The 24741-nt window shown below is 39.3% G+C and overlaps 1 protein-coding gene across 1 annotated transcript in view; it reads right to left on the reverse strand.

Annotated features, from left to right (window-relative positions):
• LOC108671426 (furin-like protease 1, isoforms 1/1-X/2) overlaps positions 1-24741 on the reverse strand; it is a 69711-nt gene that overhangs the window by 7258 nt on the left and 37712 nt on the right. The window contains exons 6-15 of the mRNA XM_047882536.1: positions 24521-24693; positions 23135-23258; positions 22186-22362; positions 21545-21674; positions 20593-20700; positions 19423-19627; positions 18265-18358; positions 13633-13762; positions 12893-13524; positions 8093-8533 (exon numbers count right to left, since the gene is read on the reverse strand). Of these exons, the coding sequence (XP_047738492.1) occupies positions 8093-8533; positions 12893-13524; positions 13633-13762; positions 18265-18358; positions 19423-19627; positions 20593-20700; positions 21545-21674; positions 22186-22362; positions 23135-23258; positions 24521-24693 (2214 nt within the window). The remainder of the gene's footprint in view (positions 1-8092; positions 8534-12892; positions 13525-13632; positions 13763-18264; positions 18359-19422; positions 19628-20592; positions 20701-21544; positions 21675-22185; positions 22363-23134; positions 23259-24520; positions 24694-24741) is intronic.

The raw sequence follows: 24741 nt of genomic DNA on the forward strand, positions 1-24741 counted from the left end.
GGACACAAGTTGGAATGTGAGGACACAAGTTGGAATGTGAGGACACAAGTTGGAATGTGAGGACACAAGTTGGAATGTGAGGACACAAGTTGGAATGTGAGGACACAAGTTGGAATGTGAGGACACAAGTTGGAATGTGAGGACACAAGTTGGAATGTGAGGACACAAGTTGGAATGTGAGGACACAAGTTGGAATGTGAGGACACAAGTTGAAACAAGCGAAAGAATTCTAGAACCTGCTAAATAGGAAATGTCAGAGATCGTTATCTGTTTAGTTGTAGTTAAATTTAATGCAATTAATATGACAATAAATTTACATTATAATGACAATTTTTTTGAAAAGCTATCATCAAACATAAAACTACAGCAAGGTAATGGAAATCATTATGAAGGAGACTGAGCAAAAGATGGTCAGGCAAGGATTACGCAACTGAAAATGATAACACTTGGAATATGCGGAGACAGAGAACAAAGTCTTATGGTCCACCGAAGAATAGACTCTGCTGAATAGGTCATACAGAATAGACATGAATGTCTATGAATAGAATCCGACTGTCATACAATAGACTCGGTTGGATAGGTCACACAGAATAAACGTATGAATGTCTGTGAATAAACTCCGAATGTTATAGAATCGACTCGGCTGAATGCATCGCCGTCCTACGAGAACAACTTCAACAACAACCCAACCCTGTCACGACTAACAAGATCCATTTCAACACATATAATCCAAGTCTATTTATTAGGTCACTTTAGTTCATTTCAAGAGAAAAAGATTTACGATTTTTTATTGAAAACCCATTTCAGAAAATTTAGATAATAATTTTCTTCTTTATATATGATTATGTAAATGGACATATTGCACCGTTAGATGTCGTTGTTGGATATCCAAATAGCTCCTTAAGAGTTCTTAATAACAGTTCAACGACTTCGAGCTTATCTGAATTCAATACGCATACATTAAGACACTTGTTAATATTCAAGACGCTAAACTGTAGGCCCATTCGTAGCCTTGATAAATAAATAACAACAATTAATTTCGCAACAATAAATTTCGGTCGGTGCGAGTGATGGATTGAGCTTCAGAAAGATAGTGAATTTTTGTGCTTCTCTTACAAAATAGTGCACTGCATGAGCGTACACTGTTAGAATAATTACCGTTAACGGTATTACCGGCGTTTCAGCGGCCGGTCGGCACGTGAAAAGAAACACCGTGTCGCCGTTTTTATTCTAATTTAACACTAGAAATCCGTACAACATCTGATAAAAACGGCGAAACAGTTTATTTTCACGGGGCGACCGGCCACTAGAACGCCAGTGAGACCGTTTTTTCGCCGTTTTTTTCTAACAGTGTACAGTATATATCGTTGAAACAATTGAGCAACAAAGAAACAAGATAAGAGACACGGCTTTACTTGCAAATGGTGGTAAGGGAAAGGCGCATGTACAAAGAGGGTACGAGAGGGGAAGATGTCGGTGGAAAGCGCCGTCTCTAAACAACAAACTGTACATCATCTGGCGCTTATTCTAAACACTGTACTAAATTCGTGTACTTATTTAATATTAAGTATTAGGGTGGTGACCTCAGCCAGCGTAGCTATAAACTCATATTGATTCTAAAGAAAAAATTAACAAGACGATTTTTTTTTGAGGTAACCACAAAGCCGTCGTGGAGGTGACCACTTAACGGTACCTACACAAAATATTAATAAAAAAAAATATTAAAAAAACGAAAAAATATTTAAAAAACGGTCTCACTGGCGTTTTAGTGGCCGACCACCACGTGAAAATAAACCGTTTATCCGTTTTTCAGATGTTATAGGGGTTTATAATTTAAAATTTGAATAAAAACGGTCATACGGTGTTTCTTTTTACGTGTCGGCCGGCCACTGGCAGGCCGTGAGACCGTTTTTTCTTACAGTGTAGTATTGCGACCTGAGCAAGTAATGACAAGGTAAGAACATTGTTTACACTTTATGCTTAGCAGCAGAAATAAACCTTAGATTATTTCTGTACTTCGGGTCCCGATTATCATTGGTTGGGGGCTATTCAATGAACCCAAGTGCTCGGTCTTACAGTTTGGTCGCTCGCTTGTTTATAATGCATGGCAAACTTCACAAGAAATGTACTTACACAATATTAATGTGCAGAAGGCAAGTATCACATAATACATAGAGATCATGTCGAGAACACACAAGGCTTGATAGCCTCTAACAGCACTCGACCAAACATCAGTTGCACAACATTATCAACATCATCAATTCTTGACAATGATGACATTACAGACGTAAATTACAGATGTAAATTACAGAGGTAAATTACAGATGTAAGTTACAGAGGTAAATTACAGAGGTAAATTACAGAGGTAAATTACAGATGTAAATTACAGATGTAAATTACAGATGTAAATTACAGATGTAAATTATAGATGTAAATTACACAGGTAAATTACAGATGTAAATTGCAGAGGTAAATTACAGATGTAAATTACAGATGTAAATTACAGATGTAAATTACAGATGTAAATTACAGATGTAAATTACAGATGTAAATTACAGATGTAAATTACAGATGTGAATTACAGATGTAAATTACAGATGTAAATTACAGATGTAAATTACAGATGTAAATTACAGATGTAAATTACAGATGTAAATTACAGGGGTAAATGGAACGGTAGAATTTATGAGAAGTAATAAGTTATTTAGCCGCAATATCACTTGAAACGGGACATTTTCACAGCTGGATAAATAACTTAAAGTAATTTACGGCTGTAACAGACACTTCTGATAACGAATTTCGGGAATAGAGAGATAACAACTCGAGTCTGGGAAGACGACAGAACTGTTTTCAGGTATAATGTCATCGAATGATCAAATGGCAATTGTACACTATTGAAAGTGTTAAATAGTGTACATTAAACAACGCGCACTCATAATATACATTAATGAATGACTTGTAAGTAGTTTACAGCTTCATGCGCAGTTTATAGGCTAAATTAAATATTACTTAGACTACAGCGTTTGGCGGAGAATATAAAATAAGGGATATTAGAAGCAGCCAATGCCACGCTATCATACAACACAATACATATAATACAGAGCATTCAAACGTCACGCTATCACACAACAAAATACATATAATACACAGCATTCAAACGTCACGCTATCACACAACAAAATACATATAGTACACAAGATTCACACCTGTCATGCTATCACACAGCACAATACATATAATACAAGATTCAAACTTCACGCTACAGAACAATACATATAATACACAAGATTCACACCTGTCACGCTATCACACAATACAATTGATATCATACACAATATTCACACATGGCACGCTATCCCACAAAATAATACATATAATACATAAGATTCAGCTAAGCCACGCTATCACACAACACAATACAAAACAGAGCATTCAAACACATTACATATAATACAGGGCATTCAAACAATAATTTAACGTCTAGACTGATGTGGTCGTTAAAGTTTGTTATTTTTACACTAAACACTCGTTTACATTAAAAAAAACTATCATTTTCTTCTTAAACACTCGTTTGAATTAAAAAACTCTCATTTTCTTCTGTATTTGCTGAGCTCTCGTGTAGAAGTTTTAGATCACTTCTGTATCATTGTAAGACTCATAAACTTTTATCACATAAAAATGTATAACTTATTTCTAGCTGAGTGGTGCAATAGAGAAATTTTAGTGGAACTTGTTAACAGTATTGCTTGCGGAACCATTTCCTCAGTGACATGGAACAGGTGATTACATATTGCACCGATGAAAGTGAATTCAACAACCTGTATGAATCAGTGACAGTGAATTCAACAACCTGTATTTGAGTAGTTGACCTGACGCAATCCCCGGTATAACACAAGCACCTAACAACTATTGGGCATATCTACTTCTACGCATAATTTACAGCGATCTACCAATCAACTACCAACAATCTTGATGATATTGCAATCTATATGACAATCTTCACCAGGGGCAATAGTATCAAGACATATTAAGTTAATTGTTAGTGTTTGCAAATATAGATGAGATCGTAAAATTGGTTCGGCGTGAGTGTTGATAACGCTGCTTATCAGCACAAGTGATAACAAGGCAGCTTATCAGCACAAGTGATAATAACGCTGCTTATCAACACAAGTGATAACAATGCACCTTGTTACCGCGTCCATAATGAGCGTTAGTAACGAGCACTTTTGTTACACAAAATCATTCAAATAATAAATGTAACTAATCAATATAGGTAGTACAGGGGATAAATATGTAACAATATCATAGCGATAAATATGTAACAATATCATAGCGATAAATATGCAATAATACCATAGTGATAAATAGAAACCAAAAAAGTGATAAATGTAAACTAATAGAATTGTGATAAATAAGAACCCATACAACAGCCATGGATGTTAACCCATGCAACCGCTATGAAACCGGTATGCAATCCGGTATGCATGTAAACCCAAATATGTGTGATGAATATGAAAAAAGATATGAAAATGAACCGTTACAATGGTTAAGGATATGAACTTACGCACTGGTTATGGATAGGAAGCATTACAATTGATATAAATATGGGCGATTTAGAGGTGATTATGACGGAAATATGAACTGTTACAATGTTAAAGATAAGAAATTACGCACTGGTTATGAATTGGAAGCATTACAATTGTTATAAATATGGGCAATTTTGCGGTGATTTTGACGAGAGTTAAATGAATATAAATCGCGTCGGAGTATTGAAGAATTGAAGGAGTAGAGATTATGGTGCGCCATAAAGGCATCAGGCAAAGAAATACGTTTGTAATGCTCTTACACTGCTCTTTTACTCGTAGCAGCGTTAACGTATGGCTTTTTAAAAACAACAAATGAAGGAAAAAACATACAGGTCTTGCAAGCATAAGAGTGGCTTTTTAGCGCATTTTTTCTTTATGGAAAAAAGGCGCTATTGTGCTCGTCATGTCCGTCTGTCTGTCCGTGGCTTCACGGACGGACGAGAAAATGCGCTCTCTGTCACTCACAGCAGTGAGTACTGAGTTATAATTTTTTGGTCTATAGGAGCGGATTCACGCCGATATATGTGAAACCTTTACACTGACCACCGCGCTGAACGATGTTAATGGTTGTATTTAATTATTGCAAGGTAAGAGCTACTGTCAATGCCAAAAAGTCACCACAGCACTTATGTCGCCAGCCTTCAGAAGAAAAGTTTTAATTTGTATTCAAAACCGAGCCGCAACTTTCTAGCGTGATCGTAACAGTAATTACGTTGATCAAGCCATAATATTCGTGGTTCTGACCGCAGTTATACGGTTTTTAGTGACGAGCGGCGAGTTAAATGCAGTAGCTGCTATCCCCAACAAAATTTAGAGTCGCCCCAGCTTCTCGTAATCCAAATCAGAAGCTGACGCGTCGGTAAATTTTCACTGGGATGTGGCAACTTATATATCATTGACGGTAAGGAAACAACGCGATATCAAGCAATAAGTTATCACAACGTGCCTCAGCTGACATAAGCTCCTGACTTCATGTGTAAAACGGAGTTCTTTGCTTGAAAACCTTCGTCTATCTAAATTTTTTGTTTAGGTTCATGAAGTTACATGGGAAAAAACCTCAATTGCATCAAACCTCGATTAAGCAGCATAAAGGCTTCAGTTCTATCGATGACAAACCTACTAAGGCGAACCTACTACTAAACCTACTAAGTCTGCGTCAACTCCTCTAAGTTCTCAAAAAGGAGTAAAGCAGACAATGAGAATATTCTACACGTCATCATTTCAATTTGTAAATAGTTAAAAGCCACGAGCTATTGGCCATAGGTTTGCATTACAAGCTTTCTGTTAGAGGTTCCTTTACTTATCAAGCTTCGAATAATGTGAATAATGAGAAATAGAAAGCAGATGCAAGAATTTTGATCGACAAATACGAATTTAGGAAATTTTTCGGCAACTAAAGGGATTATTACAAATGATCGAAATACGATAGAAAACTCTTGTTTTTGTCAGGATAAAGAATTGCAAAGTGATCAACGTGAACAGACAGTGATGTGATGTGGAGTCGTAAACATTCATCTGAATGATGAATGAATCCACATATCATGTCGCTGTTTAATCCGAATGATGAATGTTCTCCACATTCAGCATTCAACATTCATCAGAGTTAGTGAGGTTGTATCATCAAGAGTTGTGTGTAAGTACATATCGTTCGTCAACACGAATGGTATTGGTTATGTTGTTATAATGGTTATGTGGTCAACACGAACATAATGGTAATGTTGATGAGAACGAAGCACGGAAGACTACGTGGGAATGATGACAGCTGAAACCATCATTCGAGACATGATAAAGGAGGTAGGACGAGGTAGCATAGTTTTCGTTATAGATATTCATGCAGAGATTACGATTCGCAGTGTTTAACCTTCCTGTGAAATAATTTCAAGATCTTCCTACGGTTGGCGCCTAGAAAGAAATAATATTAGTAAATATAATTATTATGTAAGTAAATGTTTAACTGTGCCCAAGGCGCCACTGTTAAACTGTACGAAAGTTGTGACTGAGGAGGATGATAAACGAAGATATTAGGAACCGATGGCAACGAAGAATTAACATTTATCATTCATAATATTCATATTTATCATAATATCATCATTAAAATTGTTAATTAAATGAATTAATTAACATTCATTGCGAAGAATTAACATTTGATGCTGGAATGCGGGAAGCATGGGGAATAATGTTTGAATTATTACGTGGAGATTGTGAATCGTGGTTTATCTCGCTTATTATTCAGCGGCGTCACTACAACGTAAGATCTACGCTGGAAGAAAATAACGTATTCAGATCCTGTTAAGCCTACACAAGAGCGAATGCAAGAGAAAAAAAAGACCGCGAGAAAATATATTAAATGAAACAAATATTAATGGTAAGCAGATACAGAAAGTGGCAAGTTCGGCGCAGAGAAACTTCTACGAAAAAGAGACATGGGACTGTGAAATGATGCATGATGGATGACGTGAGTGTTGCTTTAATAGGGCAACATCACAAGTCAAGCAACTAAAATGATCATCTGTAAAATAACTATAGAACATACATTAAAACTTCCATGAATGAATTTGAAAAAAAAAATAAAATTAAGAACTTGTTATAAACGTTAAAAATTTTCACTCCGCTCACATCAAGGCGGAGAATGTACTAAACTTGAGCACACGTGTACATTTTCCATTGTACGTACACCCGAACACCACAGAGCGTGCGCGCGTTACATGCCACTAGTCCTACATTTCGTAACTAGAGTTAAAAACTAAGACTACAATAAGACTGCCAACAGTCGCCTTATTGCTACAACCTTAAGAGCTACGGACACCCATGCACACTTGGCGCTACAGTGTGGCCTGGGACTGATACGTCCAAAACACCTGACGAGCTTAATAGTACACTTACAGTGTTGCACAGACACACTCGCGCTCACACAAATACACATTTCTCTAACTCAAACATACACTCTCATTCAACCATACAAACTCTCACTCAAACATATAAACTCTCACTCAAACATACAAACTCTCATTCAAACATACAAGCTCTCACTCAAACATACACACTCAAACACCAGCACGTCATATTGATGTCAAAATTCAGCTACAGAGCGCGCAATTCAGGCTACCGAGCACACAGAGAGCGCAATGCAGACTACACACATGACACACAGCACACCACACAAGTACACATGACATGGCAAGTGAGCAGCAACTACCTACACGCGCATATTGTGTTGGCGAGGCTGCAGCAACACGCACTGGTACAAGTCGCACCTCTCGAAGAGGCTCTACTTAATCTTACGCTTCCATCTGATGTCCAGAAGAAGGCACTAGAAGGCTCGTCGCCTAACGTCATCACGTCGTATATTAAGGACGAGGTATTAGAGACGTGCTGCGCTCTGTTAGGCGAAGCTGTAAATCGTGGTTTGGGGTTTGGAATTTGCGTTGAATGGTCATGAATAAAGCCGCTAACATGCTTGCTCGCAGCCACAATATAATGCAATAACAGGACACATAAACACAAACCTAAACAAGAGGATGTGTTGGCGTCCATATGGAGACAGTCGAGGAGGCTGGGATGGGCGAGAAGTTTGTCGTCTACACCAGCCTTCTTGACTGAAGGACCTTCGGTCATAAGGAGAGTGCTCAGCGACACCGACACTCGCGACGCTGAACTCCGGCCAAAGACATCCGCGTCCAATAGCGGCGTGGATGGTTCGCCCGCTCGCCCAGAATGCGACGAGGATGACGACGAAACTGACGAGAAATCAACGTCGTGTCGCTCAGTGTTGCTTGAGTCCTTTGGGTCAATGGAGTTGGAGAAAAGGGGGTGGTCGGAAGATAGGAGTTGTTGGTGAGAGAGGTGAGGAGAAGGTGTTTTTGAGGATGAACCACTAGGCGAGGGCTTGCCAGACTCCGAGTTGGTGCCATGGAGGACGATGGTGAAATCGTGCAACTCCACCTTGCCTGTAGAATACGAAATTTCTTAACTGGATACAGTTGAACCATGTTTTAAAATATATAGGAAATAATTTTTTAATTTATCGACAAAACTGATTCAAGATAAAATTGAATTAGGTTTGGCGAATAACAACGCTCAAACCAACGGTCGACAGTCGATATCTGATAAAATAATTAGACATAGAATCTATACAAAATATCACAGCGATTTTCATAGAAGAGAAGCTTTGAAATCCGGCGATGTAACCATAAGTTTCAGACCTTTTTAGACCGCCTTTACCTAGGAAATTTATGAGGCCTGACAAACCAAATGACGGAGATAAATTTTAAGGAATATATTAGGGATCTTAATATTTACATTCACAGTGACCTATTCTTCCAAAAGCTCAAAGAGCGGAATAAGGAAATGGTAGAAGAAAATAACAATTTATTCCCTACTAAAAGAATAGGGCGAAAATATATGTCAATGAAGGATATAATTCCACAAGTATTATCCTCGGGGGACATGATCAATTGCATAGGCAGTACAGAGCGTACGACATAAGAACGTTTCGCATGTACATTTAGGGTTCAGCTCGGAACTCCTGAATACGGAAAATGGTATTTATCTGAATTAACTGATCACGAATAGATGGGCATCAAGGTTCCAATTGAATATGGAAAATAGTATTTATCTGAATTAACTGACGACAAAAAGATGGGTATCAAGGTTCCAATGTTGAAACAGAAAAGGAAGCGTAATTGCAAGTCAAAAAAATAGCAGCATGCGAAGATAAGTTTCCAGGCGAGAGGCGCGAGAAAACCCCAGCTCAGAAGCAGTATTAGCAGCACAGGAAAAAGTAAACATCATACGTGCAATGTCTAGAAATTTTCAACTCTAGAAAGAGTTGAGATTATTGTTATGATAAAAAACTGGGTGTAAACTGTGTAAAGTAAAGATGTTAAGTGAAGTTAATGTGATGAGTGAGTGACTGGAGTTACCGTATTATCAGGGAGAACGAAGTTTAAGAATGTTATATGTGAGTGAGAATAGAATAGGCATTACAGTTCGAGTGATGAAGTAATGCTTGTAGCACATGCAGAACGCTGTAGATATAGGCACTGTTGACAATAGATATATCAGATGGATGTTTCATGAAGCGAATTTCAGCACAAAAGCAAACAAATACAAAGAAATAAATGAATATATAGAAGGAATATGTAAATGAATAGATAAAGGTTTGCAAGAAAACAAGAAGGGTAAGAGAAAAGTGGGGATATGAGGTACAGCATGCCTTATTGTTGCAGAATACATATGAAATATTTGGAAAAATATAACATATCTGGAAAGAAATAACTGATGCATGTATAATCAAAGGCTCATAATATGCATGACAGACTTAGACATAATTAAACACACATTGCATTATGTATATATAGAGTACAGAAGACACAAGCAGTCGTAAACACGAATTATGCATTTCAATTTGAAGTAATAAAAAAATCTGTATGAACAAGATAATTATAATCATAGCACATAAAGTTCCTAACTTTAGACACCAATAATTTTCTTCTCATTACATTCGATGAAACAAATTGGGAGGATAGAATCGATGAAGAACACTTGATATACGGCATCATATAAGGAGTGGAGTCAATATTAACATAGGTAGTAGAACTATGCGGTCTTTAGTCGGGTCGAATTGGGTTAAAATTGAGGCCTTTGGTCAGGTCAAACTGGGTTAAAATTGAAGCCTTTGGTCAGGTCAAGCTGAGTTAAAATTGAGGCCTTTGGTCAGGTCAAACTGGGTTAAAATTGAAGCCTTTGGTCAGGTCAAAATGGGTTAAAATTAAGGCCTTTGGTCAGGTCAAACTGGGTTAAAATTGAGGCCTTTAGTCGGGTCAAAATGGGTTAAAATAACCCATAACATTTGCGAAAAGTACATCGCTCTTTGGACAGTCATGACTCGTTTCTGAGATCGTGTAAACAAGTCAAGCGCGCGCTCACTCTGGTCGTGTCTAGCCCCGACATCGGGAGGCTATGTCGGGGAAGTTTATGTTCAAGAGCAAACAATGTATTTTGTCTAGCTGCTGATGCGGCCAGTCAGCAGTCAATATAGAGAAAATTTATAATAAACCATATATATAAACATTTCCCCAGTACCTTTAACTTATAGCTTAGGATGTACAAAAGCCAGAGTTATCAGTGCGAATCAGGATTATATATATTATTATGTGCATTTAGACTTAGGATTATATATGTTGTATATGTGCATTCAGAGTCAGTATTATATATGTTATATATGTGCATTAAGAGTCAGCATTAAATATGTTATTTAAGTGCATTTAGAGTCAGTGTTGCACTATCACAATTGAGAGTCAGGGTTGCACTATTACAGGCAACCCTGCAACCGTATGACAGAGTAGGGTTGCAGTCAACCGTCCACCGCCCCAACCCATCGTAGTATTCAGGTTCAACGAACTCTAATTTCAAAGATAAATGGAGGTGGAGTTTGTATAGAATTCTTACACCGGTCGTGGCCGAGACTTCTACTTTGAAATAAAAATTTTTCAGAAATAGATTTAGAATAGAACGATTCCAAATAACTGATAGGCGTAGAAAGAACATAATAGTGTTACCGTCAACACAAAATTAGGTGCGAGTTAATAGTTTTGGTCATTGTGTGCAGTAACTGTAGTATATATGAAAATAAAGGCCAGTAGATCCAATCCCTGCAACTGAACAATTAAAGCTTAATCTACAGCCTAATTGAGAGCGAGAAATAAGGCAAGAAAACTAACGTGCTCGTGCTATAAAAAATATTCACGTAATATACATACTGAATTTAACCCTCTAACGCCGTATGTCACTCTTCGGGAACATAAGTTTCAACTTAAATAATACGTAAACTATTGAGTGTATCAACCTTAGGACGTTAGTACGCATCAGAGAACATTTTAAAGTTGTCGTACGTGGCGGCAACCATCAGTGCAAGTCATTTTGCGCTCACTAGAACGTATCCTTTTTGGGAAGTAGGCGCGTGACAATATTGTTCCGGTTACTCATGTCAGGCGGTAGAGGGTTTAACTCACGCATTCTTTCGCTTCATTTGTTAACTTGCGTGGGTGGAATTGTGCTCATTAGAAATGATCAAGGAGAAATTTTATCGATCAAACGAAGCTACACAAGTTTAATTATTGCTAAGCATTGGTATTTATATTATTTATATACTATGAATTGAATTGTCTAAATTATTGTCTTTGATGGCGAGAACAAGTTTTACAAGCAAGAAGAACTGCGCGTTCTACATAACAATAAAACAGTTACGTCAAATCAAACAACAGTTAACAACGACATGCAAGTAAAGATACTTTGATAAAAATTTACAATTAATAACCGTTTAAGTGAGTGTGAAGCAAAAAATAAATATAAATTTAAATTTAACAATAAAAAAGTATCAACATAGCTATGACGTTGTAGGTATAAGAAAGCATATGCAAGCCCAATAACAAAATAAATAATATGTTAGTACATCGGATTACACAAGAGTTCAAAACCCAGAGTGGGATTACCAAGACACAGACGTTAATAAAGATCCCTCTAGGCATCTGACGTTGAAACATCGTTAAATTCACGTCAATTAAACGTTAAAACATCGTTGAATTTACGTTGAATAAACGCTGAAACATCGTTAAATTTACGTTGGTTAAACGTTGAAACATCGTTGAATTTACGTTGATTAAACGTTGAAACCTCGTTAAATTTACGTTGATTAAACGTTTAAACATCGTTAAATTCACGTTGCTTAAACGTTGAAACATCGTTGAATTTACGTTTATTAAACGTTGTTTCATCGTTTGATTTACGTTGATTAAACGTAGAAACTTCGTTAAATTTACGTTGATTAAACGTTGAAGCATCGTTGAATTTACGTTGATTAAACGTTGAAACACCGTTAAATTTACGTTGCTCAAACGTTGAAACATCGTTAAATTTACATTGATTAAACGTTGAAACATCGTTAAATTTACGTTGATTAAACGTTGAAACATCGTTAAATTTACGTTGATTAAACGTTGTTTCATCGTTGAATTTACGTTGATTAAACGTTGGAACATCGCTGAATTTACGTTGATTAAACGTTGTTTCATCGTTGAATTTACGTTGAATAAACGTTGAAACATCGTTAAATTTATGTAGATTAAACGTTGAAACATCGTTAAATTTACGTTGATTAAACGTTTTTTCATCGTTAAATTTACGTTGATTAAATGTTAAATCATCGTTAAATTTACGTTGATTAAACGTTATTTCATCATTGAAATCACGTTGATTAAACGTTATTTCATCGTCATAAGCATGGCGAGAAGGAATAAGCGGTGCACCTGATGGGTTAGAAGAGGCCTGAGAAGAGGCGTGAGAAGAGGCGTGAGAAGATGAGGGAGAAGAGGAAGTATGGTCATGTTCATCGGTCTGCCATGTCTGATGATGGAGGCGTTGCGAAGGATTATTCGTGGCCACGTTTTGCGTTTGTCCTTCACCGTAGCTTTTCCTTGTCTGGTCGCGACCGTTGCTTCCGTCGTGATAACCGTTGCTTACGTCGTGGCCATTGCTTACGTCGTCGTAACCGTTGCTTATGGCGTCGTGACCGTTGCTTATGGCGTCGTGACCGTTTTTTCCGTGGTCGTGACCGTTGCTTACGTCGTCGTAACCGTTTTTTCCGTCGTGACGACCGTTGTTTCCGTCGTCGTGGCCGTTTTTTCCGTCGTGGCCGTTGCCCATGTCGTAACCGTTGCTTACGTCGTAACCGTTGCTTACGTCGTCGTGGCCGTTTTTTCCGTCGTGGCCGTTGCTTATGGCGTCGTGACCGTTGCCTACGTCGTAACCGTTGCCTACGTCGTGGTGACCGTTGCCCATGTCGTGGCCGTTGCTCACGTCACTCTTGATACGGTCATCCTCGCCACCATAAATACGCTGAAAGTTTTCATCGTAGCGCGCGTCTGTGTCAATGCTGTTTCTTCCGTACGCGTTCGTCTCTTCGGTTGAGTCTTGTGCCACGTACGTGAAAATTTTCACAGGGAACTGGCGTTGTTGCTGTTGTTGCTGCTGTTGTTGCAGCTGTTGCTGTTGTTGCAGCTGTTGCTGTTGCAGTTGCTGTTGTCGTTCAGATGTACGACGGAATGACTTAGCGTGACGTAGGCCGACGCTAGCAGAGCCATGCAGGATTAGAGACCAGCCTCGGAGGATGGTCAGACCTGAGACGGGTTAGTGGCCCGTTACGATAAAAGTGTCTGAGGCCCGTTACACTCAGCGTGTGAGCGGCCCGTTACACTCAAATCTTAATTAGTATCTTAATTAGCATGAAAGAGGGAGTATTTTAATATCTTAATTAGTATGATAGAGGGAGTATCTTAATTAGTATCTTAATTAGTATTATAGAGGGAGTATCTTGATTAGTATTTTAATTAGTATCTTAAGTAGCAGTTAGTGCGTATCAAGTCAAGGGAGAACCGGCGTATAGCAACACAATTTTAGGCCAATATAGTTGAAACAAAAACGTTGATTAGGCGTTGAAATAACAACGTTGAATCAACGTTATTTCAACGTCAGATGCCCGGTGGGTAGATAACACAGCAGCAACACTGATAAGCTGAGTGGTGGCAATTATTTTCAATTTTTTTTAACACGAATCAATCATTATTTTTGAACACGCGTCAATTATTTTTTAAGATTGCTCCGATAAAAAAATAAATGTTAAGTTTAGTTATGCTAGAGTTAAGAGTTATCAACGGGGAACTAAGATGTTGAAACGATGTGAGAAATAATTTGGCGACGTCTTCTTTGTAAGATAGTCTAACTAGGTGCATAATATAGGCCTAAATAGAGATATAGTTTATAGTTGATAGAGAGCGTTAACTATAAGTGTACATTACAGGCCTAAATAGAGATATAGTAGAGGGCGGTAACTAGGTGCAATTTAGAGGACTAATTAAAGACAAGTTTATTAATGAAAGAGGGACAGGCGAGGCANAGACTCACGGTCTAGAATCTAGACTCACGGTCTAGAATCTAGACTCACGGTCTAGAATCTAGACTCACGGTCTAGAATCTAGACTCACGGTCTAGAATCTAGACTCACGGTCTAGAATCTAGACTCACGGTCTAGAATCTAGACTCACGGTCTAGAATCTAGACTCACGGTCTAGAATCTAGACTCACGGTCTAGAATCTAGACTCACGGTCTAGAATCTAGACTCACGGTCTAGAATCTAGACTCACGGTCTAGAATCTAGACTCACGGTCTAGAATCTAGACTCACGGTCTAGAATCTAGACTCACGGTCTAGAATCTAGACTCACGGTCTAGAATCTAGACTCACGGTCTAGAATCTAGACTCACGGTCTAGAATCTAGACTCACGGTCTAGAATCTAGACTCACGGTCTAGAATCTAGACTCACGGTCTAGAATCTAGACTCACGGTCTAGAATCTAGACTCACGGTCTAGAATCTAGACTCACGGTCTAGAATCTAGACTCACGGTCTAGAATCTAGACTCACGGTCTAGAATCTAGACTCACGGTCTAGAATCTAGACTCACGGTCTAGAATCTAGACTCACGGTCTAGAATCTAGACTCACGGTCTAGAATCTAGACCGGTCTAGAATCCAGAATCAGGTCTAGAATGTAGACCGGTCCAGAATCAAGACCGGTCTTGAATCAAGAATCACGATTTAGAATCTAGACCGGTCTAGAATCTAGACAGGCCTAGAATCTAGAATCACGGTCTAGCATCTAGACAGGTCTAGAATCCAGAATCACGGTCTAGAATCACGGTCTAGAATCTAGATAGGTCTAGAATCCAGAATCCCGGTCTAGAATCACGGTCTAGAATCTAGACCGTTGAACCAAGCAGTTCCCCAGACGAGTGAGTAAGCAAATGTTGAACAACGGCAAGGAATTCAACGACTTACTACGCGAAGCAAAGTTGTTCCAGGGTAGCCAGGGAGGCTCTGCAAGACACGGTCACAAAATTTACCCCAAATTAGGATTTATTTTAGAGTTTAAACTTTTAAAGCTTGTTAAGTTATTTGAAATATATTGGTAAGCTTGACCTAGCAACTATTGACCATTAAAATGAGGTTCGAAAGAAGCAATTTACCCCAAATTAGGATTTCTTTTAGAGTTTAAAGCTTGCTAAGTTATTCGAAAAATATAGGAACGCTTGACCTAGCTACTGTTGACAATTAAAATGAGGTTTAAACGAACCAATGAGGGGGATAGAATAATGCACCCAATTCTTTGGCAATGGCCGTTTCGTTTAGAGTTTAAAGCTTATTAAATTATTCGAAAATATAGGTAAGCTTGACCTAGCTCCTATTATCAGTTAAAATGAGGTTTAAATGAACCAATTCTGTGGCAATTGTTGTTTCGTTTAGAGTTTAAAGCTTGTTAAATTATTTGAAAATAGAAAAAAGGTTGACCTAGCTCTTATTGACAATTAAAATGAAGTTCAAACGAACAATTGAGAGGGATAAAATCTTGCATCTATTCCTTCGGCAATGGCTGGAAAGTGCTTGAACACGCGGACAGTAGTGGCGGCGAGTTAAACATTTAAATATACTATAACTGCCACTATTTACCGTGCTACTGGCCATGAGTACAGGTGTTACTTGCCACGGAAGTACCTCTGCAGTAGCCCTTTAGACGTGGCCAGTAGCATGATAGTTTGTCACAGATATTATTTAAAAGCTGTACTGACCGCCACATTTGTCTCCGTGTACAAGCAAGAACCTGGTGGCTATCTCAAATTTTGGCTGAAATCCAGAGAATCAGGAGCAGGTTTTGACAAAAGTGGATATACGGATCAAAAATTCGTATTTATGATCGACCGCGAAATAATTTCTTTATCTTCTTATCTGTCTGACGCTAATATGAGTCACTTTACTCACTTTACTGTTCCAAATCAACAGCGGTTCAATTCGGGGACTTCAATTCTGACTACAAAATTTCGGCAATAGGGAAAGACGTAACGTAATAATGAACATGCATAATACGGAATTACGGATGAAAATAACTGATAATCCTTCCACATATATACAGATCGGAAGATAGAACAAGTTATTTTCAAATTGAATGAACAATAAAACAGCTTTTTCACACAGAACCGATGAAATAACCTTTCAAAATTGTATGAACAATAAAACAGTTTTTTTTCACACAGAACCAATGAAATAACTTTTCGAAATTGAATGAACAAAAAAAAAAAAAGTTTTTTTTTTCACACAGAACCGATGAAATTGTTTTTCGAAATTGAATGAACAAAAAAAAAAACAGTTTTTTTCACACAGAACCGATGAAATAACCTTTCGACATACACAAATTACTCGACACACGACCTAAGCAGACGGACAATGAAAGAAGATCGCGATTATTAACAAAAATGCAGTGTAAATTTAATAAACTTAAGAATGCGACAAAGAGCCTTTATTAATTTGAGTATTGCCACGTGAAATAAGTGTAAAATAAGTGAATCAAATGAACGCAACGAGAAACTGTCTAGAAAGATCTGAACAAAAAAAAAACGATTGGGTACAATAAACGACTTGATAAAAGAAAGCAAAAAGGCAAAATAAAATATTTGGTATAAGGAACGATTTGATGAATGATGCATGGAAGAATCACGGCTCAATGGCCGACAATCTCTATCCAAAAGTTTATCAAATTTACCAAGTTTATGAAGTTTATCAAATTTTATCAAGTTCGTCAAGTTCATCAAATTATTAAGTTTATAAATGTTATCAAGTTTTTATAAAGTTTATCAAGTTTATCAAATTTACCAAGTTAATGAAGTTTATCAAGTTTATCAAGTTCATCAAATTATCAAGTTTATAAATGTTATCAAGTTTTTATAAAGTTTATCAAGTTTATGAAGATGGCGGTGAAAGGGGCACTCCTACGGCAAGCAACGGTTCTTTATACAGAGCTTTTAACGCAACAAATTAATTTAAATATAGAGGTTAATACAGAGAACACGCCTCAATTTAGCTCTGACCACAGAGTATTAACTGCCACACAGGAGAGATTTACACATAACTCAGGAGAAATTTCTATACAAGTATTATACAGAGCTAGAGCAGTAAATGAAGTATATCTGTAAGGAGCCAGCACTGCTTTTACACTTCACACAGGAGAAATTTACAAGTCACACAGGAGAGATTTACGTCTCACCATGTCACACAAGAGAGATTAACACTTCACACGGGAGAGATTTCTATACAAATATTATACAGGGCTAAAGCAGTAAATGCAGTATAGCTTTTAAAGGAGCCAGCACCGCGTTTACATTACACACAGCAGGGAAATACATGTCACACGAGATGGATTTATAGATCACACAGGTGAGATTTCTATACAAATATCATACAGAACTAGAGCAGTAAATGCAGTATAGCTTTTAAAGGAGCCAGCACCGCGTTTACACTTCACACAGCAGAAATGTACAAGTCACACATGAGAGATTTACGTATCACCACGTCACACAGGAGATATTTCTATACAAGTATACAGAGGTAGATCAGTAAGTAAAGTATATCATTAAGTATTTAGCAAGGCAGGCTAACCATTAGAGAGGAAGTATACATGTCACACAGGATAGATTTACGTGTCACCACATCACACAGGAGATATTTCTATACAAGTACAGAGGTAGATCAGTTAGTAAAGTATATCACTAATTATTTAGCAAGACATTAGTACCATTAGAGAAGAAGTGTCCGTTGTTGTGCACCTCAAGCTTCCACACGCCCAGGGGCGCCTCCCCCCACATGTGCACGCTCATGAACGGCCACGACTGCACATAAATAATGTCATTAATATCAATAATAACGTAATAATGATGTTATGAAGTAATGATGATGGTATGAAGTAATAATGCCGGTATCAAGTAATGATGGTATTAAGTAATGATGGTATTAAGTAATGATGATGGTATTAAGTAATGATGGTATTAAGTAATGATGGTATTAAGTAATGATGATGGTATTAAGTAATGATGGTATTAAGTAAAGATGGTATTAAGTAATGATGGTATTAAGTAATGATGATGGTATTAAGTAATGATGGTATTAAGTAATGATGTACAAGTAATGATGATGGTTACTTCTCCCCCCACATGTGCACGCTCATGAACGGCCAGGACTGCACATAAATATATCATTAATATCATCAAGAATAAGATAAATAATAAAATTGTTATAAATAGATTATTAAAATAATAAATTAATAATCAGTCATGAGTTCCCTGATAATGAGATAGTAGCAAGAGGCGATACCAAATGATAACATAATCAAAAAATTGATACTAAATGATAACAAAACCAAAAAAATGCTAGCAAATGATACCACAACTGAAGTAATGCTACCAAATGATAACATAACCAAAAAAATATATACCAAATAATAGTATAACAAAAAAATATATCAAATGATAACATAATCAAATGATACCAAATGATAATATAAAAAAAATGATATCACATGATAACATAACCAAAGTATTGCTACCAAATGATACCACAACCAACAAAATGTTACCTATTGATAACATAACAAAAAAAAAATATATCAAATGATAACATAACAAAAAAAATATACCAAATGATAACATAACAAAAAATGATACCAAATGATAACATAACAAAAAAAATGATACCAAATGATAACAAAAAAAAATTATACCAAATGATAACATAACAAAAAAATGATACCAAATGATAACATAACAAAAAAAAATGATACCAAACGATAACATAAAAATATGATACCACAACTGAATTAATATTACCAAATGATAACATAACCAAAAAACAATGATAACAAATGATAACATAACTGAAATAAAGAGATATAACATACCCTGAAGCCGGCCCTGCTGTTGTCATGGGGCCGCTGGGCCAGCAAGGTGCTGCGGGTCCCCGCTGGGGACACTAAATAAATCTCCAGGTCCCCACGCCGGTCAGACGACAGGGACACCATCGCCTGTACGTGCTCCAGCTCCTCTACTCCGGGACACTGGGACACCTCAAGGGTCAGGGACACGACGCTCTTGTGAGGGACGAGTCTGTGAGGGGAGTGAGGGGAGTTAGAGGGACACTGGGACACCTCAAGGGTGAGGGACACCACGCTCTTGTGAGGGACCAGTCTGTGAGGGGAGCGAGGGGAGTTAGGGACACGACGCTCTTGTGAGGGACGAGTCTGCGAGGGGAGTGAGGGGAGTTAGAGGGACACTGGGACGCTTCCAGTGTGAGGGACACGACGCTCTTGTGAGGGACGAGTCTGTGAGGGGAGTGAGGGGAGTTAGGGACACTGGGACACTTCCAGTGTGAGGGACACGACGCTCTTGTGAGGGACGAGTCTGTGAGGGGAGTGAGAGGAGTTAGGGACACTGGGACACTTCCAGTGTGAGGGACACCACGCTCTTGTGAGGGACGAGTCTGTGAGGGGAGTGAGGGGAGCTAGTGGGACACTGGGTGAAGAGTGTGGAGGGAATAGAGGGTGAAGATAGAATGACAGTGAGAGGCGATGGTTATTGGTTTAGATCTAACATGGCCTGAGTTCTTGTGGAAATTAATAGAAAATAAAACATATCCTGCCAGAACTATAAGCCTGAACACCTTCTGATAGTATGTATTGGTTGAAAAGAGGTGCTGTGAGAGGGGTAGGCTGAGAGAGGGGTAGGCTGTGCGAGGGGCAGGAGGATGAGAGGGGCAGGAGGATGAGAGGGGCAGAAGGATGAGAGGGGCAGAAGGATGAGAGGGGCAGGATGAGAGGGGCAGGATGAGAGGTGCAGGATGAGAGGGGCAGGATGAGAGGTGCAGGATGAGAGGGGCAGGATGAGAGGGGCAGGATGAGAGGGGCAGGATGAGAGGGGCAGGATGAGAGGGGCAGGATGAGAGGTGCAGGATGAGAGGGGCAGGATGAGAGGGGCAGGATGAGAGGTGCAGGATGAGAGGGGCAGGATGAGAGGTGCAGGATGAGAGGGGCAGGATGAAAGGGGCATGAGGGGCAGGAAAGAGGGCCACTCACTTGTCGTCGTGAGGGGCCCGCACCTCGCAGCTGCGCTGAGGGGTCACCGTCTGCCAGGAGCGCGCGAGTTGCACCATCGCGTACGCGTCCATCATCCCGTAGCCGAACCTGCGCACATCACCAACGTCATCGTCATCACATCACCACATCACCAACGTCATCATCGTCATCACATCACTACATCACCAACGTCACCAACGTCATCACATCACCAACGTCGCGTCTAATGCACATCACCAACGTCACCACATCACCAACGTCACGTCTAATGCACATCACCAACGTCACCACATCACCAACGTCACGTCTAATGCACATCAACCAAAGAATTAAACTTAAATTTCTTTAATTAAACTTAAATTTGTACCCAGCAAAATCAGTCTAATAATGTGAGCGATAAGCTTCGTATGAATACGCGGGAAATGAACATACGCTGGAGATTTTCTTCACAAACATACGCTGGGCGAAATTATTGCTGAGTTCAGGGATTTATCAACTATTTTTATCAGGCATTTTTGCTGCCAAGGATGAGAAGCAGAGTGAAGCTTTTAGAAAATATTTCATTTGAAAGATGGGTTAGGAAAAGAATAGCAGCTCTTTGATGCTGACAGAGCCTTCAGCTAACACTGATGAAGTCAACTGAATAGTTTGATGTTCAACACTGATGAAGTCAAGGGAATAGTTTGATGTCTAACACTGATTCAAATAAAATAAAGCAAGACTAAGCCTAAAACATTTCAAGAAATGATGCCTACGGAATAACAAAAAAAGGGTCACTTGAATCAGAGAAGTAATAAAATTTATGAATAACATATTCTTTTTCACGAGACTCTGACCTGTACGAGACCCTTACCTGTGCGAGACCCTGACCTGTACGAGACCCTGACCACGAGACCCTGACCTGTGCGAGACCCTGACCTGTGCGAAACCCTGACCTGTGCGAAACCCTGACCTGTGCGAGACCTTCCTGCCGACGCCGTTGGTCTGCCAGTCGTTGGTCTCGAGGTTCTCAGGACGCGCGGTGCGCACGACGATGTGCTGCATGTCTCGCCACGTCAGGTTCTTGTTAACCTGCACGCACACGTGGCGTTAGTAGAGACACGTCAGTAACACAGTAACACGTCACGCACACGTGGCGTTAGTAGAGACACGTCAGCAACACGTCAGTAACACGTGAGCGAGACGTCAGCAACACGACAGCAATACGTCACGTAACACGTCAGCGACACGGCAGTAACACGTCAGTAACAGTTCACTAACACGTCACTAACACGTTAGTAACACGGCAGTAACACGTCACAAACACGTCTCTAACACGTCACTAACACGTTACTAACACGTCACCAACACGTCACTAACACGTCACTAACACGTCACCAACACGTCAGCAACACGTCAGCAACACGTCACTAACACGTCACTAACACGTCACTAACATGTCACTAACACGTCACTAACACGTCACCAACACGTCACTAACACGTCACTAACACGTCACCAACACGTCAGCAACACGTCACTAACACGTCACTAACACGTCAGCAACACGTCACTAACACGTCAGCAACACGTCACTAACACGTCACTAACACGTCCCACACGTCACTAACACGTCCCACACAGCTGACGCAGAGGTGCCGGTATGGCTCGTGGTGCACTCGTGGTGCAGGTCTGTGGTGATGATCTTGCGCTCGCTGGTGCTGCCGCTGCTGTAGGTCGTGGCTAGGGTGCTGCTGCACGCCTCGCTGTACCACGGCACGTTGCCGCGCTCTGCATGTACGGGATTAATTCAACATACGTCATCAACGTTAATTCAAAATACGAGATTAATTTTAATTCAAGATCCGTGATCAAGTTTAATTCTACAGGTCGCAACGCTAATTCAATATACGTGATCAATGTTAATTTAATATACGTGATCAACTTTAATTCAATATACGAGATCAACGTTAATTCAATATACGTGATTGTCCGGTGTCAATTCACTTGACCTGATTGAGATTGAGGACGAGTCAACATCTGATAGACACGTGATAGATCACGCGATCAAGACCTCAGTAGTGGGCGGAAGCGAAGCTTATAAAAGGGCTAGCAACCTTAAGCAAAGCCCCCAGTAGCTGATGAGCACTCCGCGATGTAGCGTGTCGGTAGAGTTCTTCGACCTTACGGTCGATGCCGTAGCTTATTCTTCTGTATCGTAATGTATTACCACCCCGTATACAAGATACGTTATCTGGACTTATGTGTCTTACTTATCCCTCACTATCTTAGTCAACGAAACCCGATCCTCAGGTAGAGCTTAATATAATGAGTACAATGTCTTGAGCCCAACCTCGGACATGATCAACGTTAATTCAAAATATGTGATTAACTTTAATTCGATACAAGTAAACAATTTTAATTCAATATACGTGTACAACTTAAATTCTAAAGGCCTCAACTTTATTACTACATGCGCGCAAACTTTAAATCCACAGGTCACAAGTAGACCGACTTATGATAGTACGGCCCGCGGTCCTGTAAGCTGACCTGCACCACCCACCTGTAGCAGACGAGATGCTCAGCGTCCAGATGGCGTTAGTGTAGCCATCGCAGTTGCAGTTGTCCTGAGCGCGGCCGCCGTTGCCGCTCGCCCAGATGAAGATTGAGCCCAGACCACCTCGACCCTGTCAGCCAAAACATCGTCTCGTCAGTTTAAACTTAAGTTTAATTACCTAATATCAGTACTAATGTAAAGTAATTACTCTCATCTAAGTGCTATAACATTATAACCGACACAGCCTTATAACCGATAGTACTCAAACCCTAACCCTAAGTTCTGTACAATATGGCGTGGCTCCGCGAAATGAGAACTAGAGTGTGATGCAGACTTTAGCGACTGAAATGTCAACTGATCAACCTCCAACCGCTTACAATTCGGTAAAAAAAATAACCAAAAGGTAGAGCAAAATTTTGACCTCTATGTAAGACTTCTCAATTGTTTTTTTTTTTCGGGGATATACAAGAAATAAGGAAAATGGCTCATAGAATTATTTGCCTCAACCATCTGAAGCTGCGCTAAAAAAGTGTTACCGATAAAAGGCTGCGCCACTTCCATTAATAAATTTCTACACGCAGTTAATTGATAATTAACAAAAACATTTCATAAGGCATATTCAGAAGACATGCATCCTTTAATGCCTACGACCAACGCGGTTAATGCATGCAACATTGTAGGGATCTTAGCTAAATATGCAGGAGTACTTCGGGAAACATTGAGAAGAAGAACAAAAGTAACGGAACAAAAGTAAAATATTAGGTAAAATGGCTCAAACATTTACTGGTCTCAACCATTGGACGCCACGCTAGAAAAATGTAACCGAAAAAGTTCAACAGCCACTAAACAGCAGCTTTCTCAATCGATCGTCAGTTATGGAAAGATCGGGTTCCAAAGGCCGGATCCCTTGTGAATCAAGTCACGAAAAATTCAAGAATCGGCAACAGGCCATGGGCCTATTTCTTCAGTGCCGACACTTCTATTTTAATAAATTTGTATACCCAACACTAGGACCCTTAGGTAAACACGGTTAATGCCTGCAATATATTAGGCAATTTGGCTCAAATATTTGCTAGTCCCAACCATTTGGACGCCACGCTAGAAAAGTTTTACCGAAAACAGGCAACAACCTCTAATAAGTTTGTTACTTATTAGTGAATAATATATTATATCAGTGGTTACCCAGCACTAGACCTACATGGTTTTTACCGAAAACAGGCAACAACCACTAATTAGTTTGTTACTTATTAGTGAATAATATATTATATTAGTGTTTACCCAGCACTAGGACCTACATGGTTTTTACCGAAAACAGGCAACAACCTCTAATAAATTGGTTACTTATTAGTGAATATTATATCATATTAGTGGTTACCCAGCACTAGGACCTACATGATTAATGCCCTCGACGAAGGCGCGCGTGGCGAGCTCGCCGGGACCGTCAACGGTCTTGCCATCATCGTCAGGTCCCCAGGAGGCGCTGTAGATGTCGATGTGTTGAGGGTTGAGTGCTAGCGACCGCGCCTCTACCGCGTCTGTTACGTCGCCGTCCAACATCCGCACGCCTGAGATACAAGAATGCAGCGTAAATGACATGCCTTTTGTCGGCATCT

Source organism: Hyalella azteca, unplaced genomic scaffold (assembly GCF_000764305.2).
Source record: "Hyalella azteca isolate HAZT.00-mixed unplaced genomic scaffold, Hazt_2.0.2 contig10672, whole genome shotgun sequence".
Classification (NCBI taxonomy): Eukaryota; Metazoa; Arthropoda; class Malacostraca; order Amphipoda; family Hyalellidae; genus Hyalella; species Hyalella azteca.